Consider the following 6,000-nt stretch of genomic DNA (forward strand, 5'->3'; position numbering starts at 1 on the left):
TTCGACAAAAAGCTCAAGTTGGAGTGATGAAACTTCTCCCCATCCCCTCTTTTAGGCAGCTAGCTGACATCTTCACCAAGTCTTTGTCTTCTCAACCCTTCCATCTTAATCTGAATAAGTTTAGTGTTCTTGACATCTTTCATCCTCCAACTTGTGGGGCGTATTAAACCACTCTTCTACCTTTGCGCATGACAACAATAAAGAAGTCTCACGATCCACAAATTCAGCACACAAATTCAGTTATAATTTTAGGCTTTATTATTATTATCTTATCCTTATCTTATCTTTATTTGCTTTTATCTTTCACAGGATAATGCTCTATATATATTTATTTACATTCATAGTTTACAATTTTCAATCAATCACTAATCAATAAAATTTTTTCATCTTTTTTCCTTATTCTTTCACAATTTTATTATCTTTGCGTATTCTTTATGTACTCTTTCCGTTTTATTACTTTCCTTTTCGAATTCTTCTCTTTCCTCTTTTTGGAACTCTATTTCTATTTCTGTGAGTATTCCTCATGTGACTCATGAACTGCCATCCAGGAGGCCTAGGTTTGGGGGTTTGGGGACATTGAGGAGAAAGTTTTGAGAGAATGGAGAGGAATTCTGATTGTTGGGCTACTGGGCGTTAATGACGGTTGAAGTCCTGCATTGTTTATGGCGATGGCTTGTGATTGTGCGGTTATGGAAGAGATGAAGAGGAGTGTGAGAGCATGCAGTGATTTCCTCCATTGTGGTTGCTATTGCAGGTTGTGTGGGTTGATTTCATTGTTTTGATAGTTGGGTTTGGTTCTGATGATGTTGAAGAAGAAGAGGAATTAGGTTTTCAAATTTAATATTATAAAAATATAAAAAATATATAAGAACTAATTAGATTAATTTTTAAAATTTTAGAAATGAAAATGACTTATATTTGAATCTTCAGGACTATTTTAATTATAAATAATTTTTTTTACATGTCAAGTGATACGTGACGTACTAAGTATTACTGACCTGACACGTCAACCAATTATCTTACAACACCTGGCATTAACCGACTATGTCATCATGCCATGTGACACTTAACTTGACATGTTATTATCTAACTAACGGAAGAATCAATGTAACTTATATTTTATCTTTCAAGAACTAATATAACTAAAAAAAATCTTTTGTGAACTAATTTAAAAACATAAATAATTTTTTAAGAACGATTGCAAAGAAAACAAAAAAAAGAATTGGATGACTTACACACATTTGTAATCCATAATAAAAAAAAAAATTAGCGATTTACTTACAGTAAGGATAATAATATCCCTTCAAACACTTTCTCCCCCTCCAGTATATATATGTAGAGAGATAGCGAATATATATATAGAGAGAGAAGAAAAGAAAGCAAGCATCACCTCTGTCCCGGTCCCTCTGTTGCTTTTTTTTTTCTCTATCTTCATCACACTTCAATCCTTTTCGCTTTTGTCTTTCTTTGTCCTTTGATTGTTAGCATAAATTAATTAATATTCTCCCTCTCTTGGCATCGAAAGTGTATTTGGTGTCAGCTAGTGTAGAAGAAATGTGAGAATGATCTTGTTTTAAGCCAGAGCCACCAGTGCCCCCAACTCAACAACTGACCTGACAGCCCTAGTGGAGTGCCACACATTCCAGCTACTTCTATCTAATGGGGTCCGAGCAAAATCGATTTCCTCAGCATGAAAGGGTAACTCTTTACTCTAGCGGATCGTTTTTATTTCTTTTTTTTGGTGGGTTGGGGGGGTTTAGATCTGAGCTTCTCAATATATAACCTAACTTCAATTTTGGTTTGTTCTAGATTGGGGATCGCTTCTTATGTTTGTTCATTACTGTTTTTACTTTAATAAGTCTGTTTCTTTCTCAGATCTCAGGTTAAACGAGGATATTGTATTTATTTTTCCCCTTCTAGCCTATTCTTAATGGTTTATTTCCATCCCCACGCACTCAGCTTGGAGAGATCTGAGGGCTGAATTATTAGTTTCCACTTTCCAAAGCTTCCACATTTTATCATCTTGTAGAAGCTTTGTAGAGAAATCCTTCCCCAAAAGAGAGTGAAGAACGGTGTACTTTAAATCCTTTGATGCTTTTTTCTCCCCCTCAAAATCTGCATTGCTAGTATCACACGCACTTGTCTTTTTGTCTTGTATTATTTGTTTATTTATATATATTTATTATGCCTAGTTTATATTTAGCAGCATAAGTTTGTTGTTAATGAACATCTTATATCACATTTTCTGGGAGCTGTCCGAGGAAAGGGTTTGTAATTTTATTAATCCAGAGAGTCCAATGAATAGGAAGGGACCTTTGGAAACATACCATTCCTTCCAACCACAGGCACTAAAGAACTGCAAGAACTGGTACAGCCATACAAATTACAATCATAGCTTCTAGGTGTGAGGATGCACCCAGTGTTCACCAAAAATCCTGAAAAAGTTTCCACAAGAAAGTTTCTGCCTGAATGCAGGTATAGATTCACTAAATGATGAACATGAAGAGAACTGTGTGAAGATGAAACTTAGAGAGGTTGAGATTACAAATTGTTTGTGAAGAAGAGACTTCTGATTATTTGGAGTGTGGGTTAAAACTGGGGAAAAGAAAAAAAGAAAATACACAAAAAATCTGAAGGCCAGATTGTCTTGTATATACTGAGGGTGAGATTACTAGAATCAGGTAGATGAAGGGACACTAGTTTGTTTAACTTTGCAATGTATTATAGGATGTTAATTTAGTAATTTCTTTAACAGTTAAATGATATTTTGAAAATAGACAAGTTGAGTCTTAAAAGGACCAAATGCCAACATTAATCATGGAAAGATACAGACACATCAAGAATTCAAGATAGTCGTTCCAAGACTTATGTATGCTAATTTTGTCCATCATATTGTAAAATAGCCATTGATTTAAGGATCAAGTTGATGTCCAAATATGCATTTGAGATTAGATTGATTTCCATGTTAAAGAAGGGACAAAGTTGATATTTAAAATTCTAACTGAACATTTGAACTAGATATTCCTTATTTAATTGGAGGATTTAGTTTGTGCATTTAAGTATACTAAAACATAAGTTGTGATTACTAAGGTTGTGTTTGGTAGGGAGATAGAAATTGGGAGACTGAGACTAAATTAAGTCTATGTATTATGTTTAGTTAAAGTGTACAAGACTGAGTTATGTCTTATTATCATATTTGGTTCAAGATAAATATGGAGATGAAATAAGAATATTTACTAAAATATATTTCATTATTAAAGAAAATGTTAAAGCTTCACTATATGTTTCCAGAAATTTCAATCCCATATGTCTCCATTTTCTTGAGGTATTGAAGAGATTGAAATTTTGTGCCCTGGGACTAATTTTTAGTTCTAGTCTCTGGCCACCAAATACAATATTGAGTCCCGTTTCCAGTCTTTGGAAACAAACACTACTTAAATGTATGCGTAAGCTTCAATTAGCACATGTTGACATTGAGAGAGAGAGAGATTCTTGAAAAAAAAAAAACACATTTTTGCATTTGTGTACTTGAAATCAAATCAATTCGTCCTAACTATCATATAAAATTATATGATTAGGAATTATGGAGAATGCAATTGGATGAATCAATTCATTTGTCATTATAATGTGGTTGCAAACATGAGATTAAGTAAAAAATCAATTCATTTTCATTTTTAGTTGTTCCAAATGCACTCTAATGGTTAAAAAAAATGGAAATTCTAAAATATGGTTGTCTATGTTGAGATCTTCCCATTATTTATCTCTTCTTTCTTGAATCCTAAGTATATTGCTTGACTTTTATTGACAGCGAAAGAGATGGGGTGGATGTTGGGGTGCATTTTCATGTTTTGGTTCACAGAAAGGCGGCAAGCGCATTGTACCTGCATCTCGCATTCCAGAGAGTAATGTATCAGCCACTCAACCCAATGGCCCTCAAGTTGTGGGGTTGCCCAATCAAGCCACGGGACTCGCTCCTTCTCTTTTAGCTCCGCCTTCATCACCAGCATCGTTCACACATTCTGCCCTTCCTTCAACTGCACAGTCACCTAGTTGTTTCTTGTCATTATCTGCTAATTCACCTGGTGGTCCCTCATCCACAATGTTTGCTACTGGACCATATGCTCATGAAACACAACTGGTTTCTCCTCCAGTCTTCTCTAATTTCACTACTGAGCCATCTACTGCTCCTCTGACTCCGCCACCGGAGTTGGCTCACTTGACAACTCCCTCTTCCCCAGATGTTCCTTTTGCTCATTTTCTATCGTCTGCAGTGGATCTAAAAAATGGTGCTAAAAGTAACTATGTCACAGCAAATGATCTTCAAGCTACTTATTCATTCTACCCTGGAAGTCCTGCCAGTAGCCTTAAATCTCCAATCTCAAGGAACTCTGGTGAGTGTTTATCATCATCTTTTCCTGAACGTGAGTTCCGCCCGCAGTGGGATCCATCACTATCTCCTGAGAATGGAAAATATCAAAGGACTGCATCTGGGAGGTTGTCTGGTCATGACACTAATGCTGTCACAATGGCATCCCAAGATACAAATTTCTTTTGCCCTGCTACCTATGCACAATTCTATTTAGACCAAAATCCTCCATTTCCTCATACTGGTGGGAGGTTAAGTGTTTCCAAAGATTCAGATGTTCAATCTACTGGTGGGAATGGACATCAAAGTAGGCATGCTAGAAGTCCTAAGCAAGATGTGGAAGAAATAGAAGCTTACAGAGCATCCTTTGGTTTCAGTGCAGATGAGATCATTACTACCACTCAGTATGTGGAGATTTCTGATGTAACAGAGGACTCATTTACCATGATGCCTTTCACCACCGGTAAGTCCACAATGGAAGAAAGCATAGAACATGCATTGATGAAAGAAGGAATCAAAGCTCAAGAGACACAAGTGCCATGTCAGAGTCTGAAAAGCCTTAGGTTAGATGCAAGTCCTGATATCAAGGAAGCACGTAATCAGATCACAGTATGTCAAGGATACAAAGGTATGCTGTAATATTTCCTGGTCCAGAATATGATCTGTTTGCTTACATCTTGAGAAATCATCAAAAATGGGAAAAAGGATATAGAGCATATTACTTATAGATTAATTATGATATGATTTGGTTCGCCTCAGTATATAAAGCCTTGCTTGGCTGTATTTATGATTAATAATAATGTTTTTTACATTCAGGTGGTAAAGTATTATATCTGGATTGTCATAAAAGACCAGAAAAGATGGATGGTGATTGTGTTAGAATGCATTTAGCTCAGTAGGATGTGCCATCTTTGTTTCAACCTTTTTCATGCTTATTTTTTTATCTACCTGTAATCAAATGTTTCTTTCTTGCAAATTTCAGATCAAATATCACACGAGCATTGTAACAGCAGCTCTGGGTTAAGTACACCGGATAACCATGTTGTCATGGATGACGAGGACATATTCTCGAAATTGGGAACATCCAGAATTTCCAGGAAATATCAGATGGGGTTATCATGCTCTGATGCAGAGGTTGACTATAGGAGGGGAGGAAGCTTACGAGAAAGAAAGGGAAAAATGTGATTTGGCATGACTAAGGATTAAAGCAGTTTCTTTGTTATCTGTGTATTAATTTAATTTGCAGCTTCCTTATAAAAAAATGAAAAAAAAAAAAACTCTTGGAGTTCTCTTATAGATGGAATGGTCTAACCTAGATCTAACCGATTCTGTCCCTCGGGTTTGCCAAGATCTTACTGATGAATGAATGTAGTCTCTTAATTTCCCTCAAGCAAGTCTGAGTTCGTGTTAAGCAAATGGAGTTTAAATTTAAAATAGGTGAATGCTGTACAATTGAGGTTGTACATCTTTTGAAGCTGGTTAGTTTTTTTTTTTTTTTTCTTTCTGGTGACTGAATCTGCTTAGTGTAGGACTATAGACTTTAGAGAAGTTCTTTACAGAAATAAGTGGTTAGTTTTTGTTTGATTGAATATTCAAATTAGTCCTTAAGAAATCTTGGATTAAATATCTTAGTC

At 35.5% G+C, this 6,000-nt stretch overlaps 1 protein-coding gene across 1 annotated transcript; it reads left to right on the forward strand.

Annotated features, from left to right (window-relative positions):
• The first annotated feature begins 1,354 nt into the window (after window positions 1-1,354).
• On the forward strand, window positions 1,355-5,756 carry LOC107493308 (uncharacterized protein At1g76660). The gene is made up of 3 exons (XM_016114406.3): window positions 1,355-1,698; window positions 3,809-4,994; window positions 5,349-5,756. Exons 1-3 carry the CDS (start codon window positions 1,660-1,662, stop codon window positions 5,549-5,551), a joined length of 1,428 nt encoding a protein of 475 aa, XP_015969892.1. The 5' UTR covers window positions 1,355-1,659; the 3' UTR covers window positions 5,552-5,756.
• The last annotated feature ends 244 nt before the right edge of the window (window positions 5,757-6,000 follow it).

The sequence above is a fragment of the Arachis duranensis genome, chromosome 6, assembly GCF_000817695.3.
Source record: "Arachis duranensis cultivar V14167 chromosome 6, aradu.V14167.gnm2.J7QH, whole genome shotgun sequence".
In the NCBI taxonomy this organism is placed as follows: Eukaryota; Viridiplantae; Streptophyta; class Magnoliopsida; order Fabales; family Fabaceae; genus Arachis; species Arachis duranensis.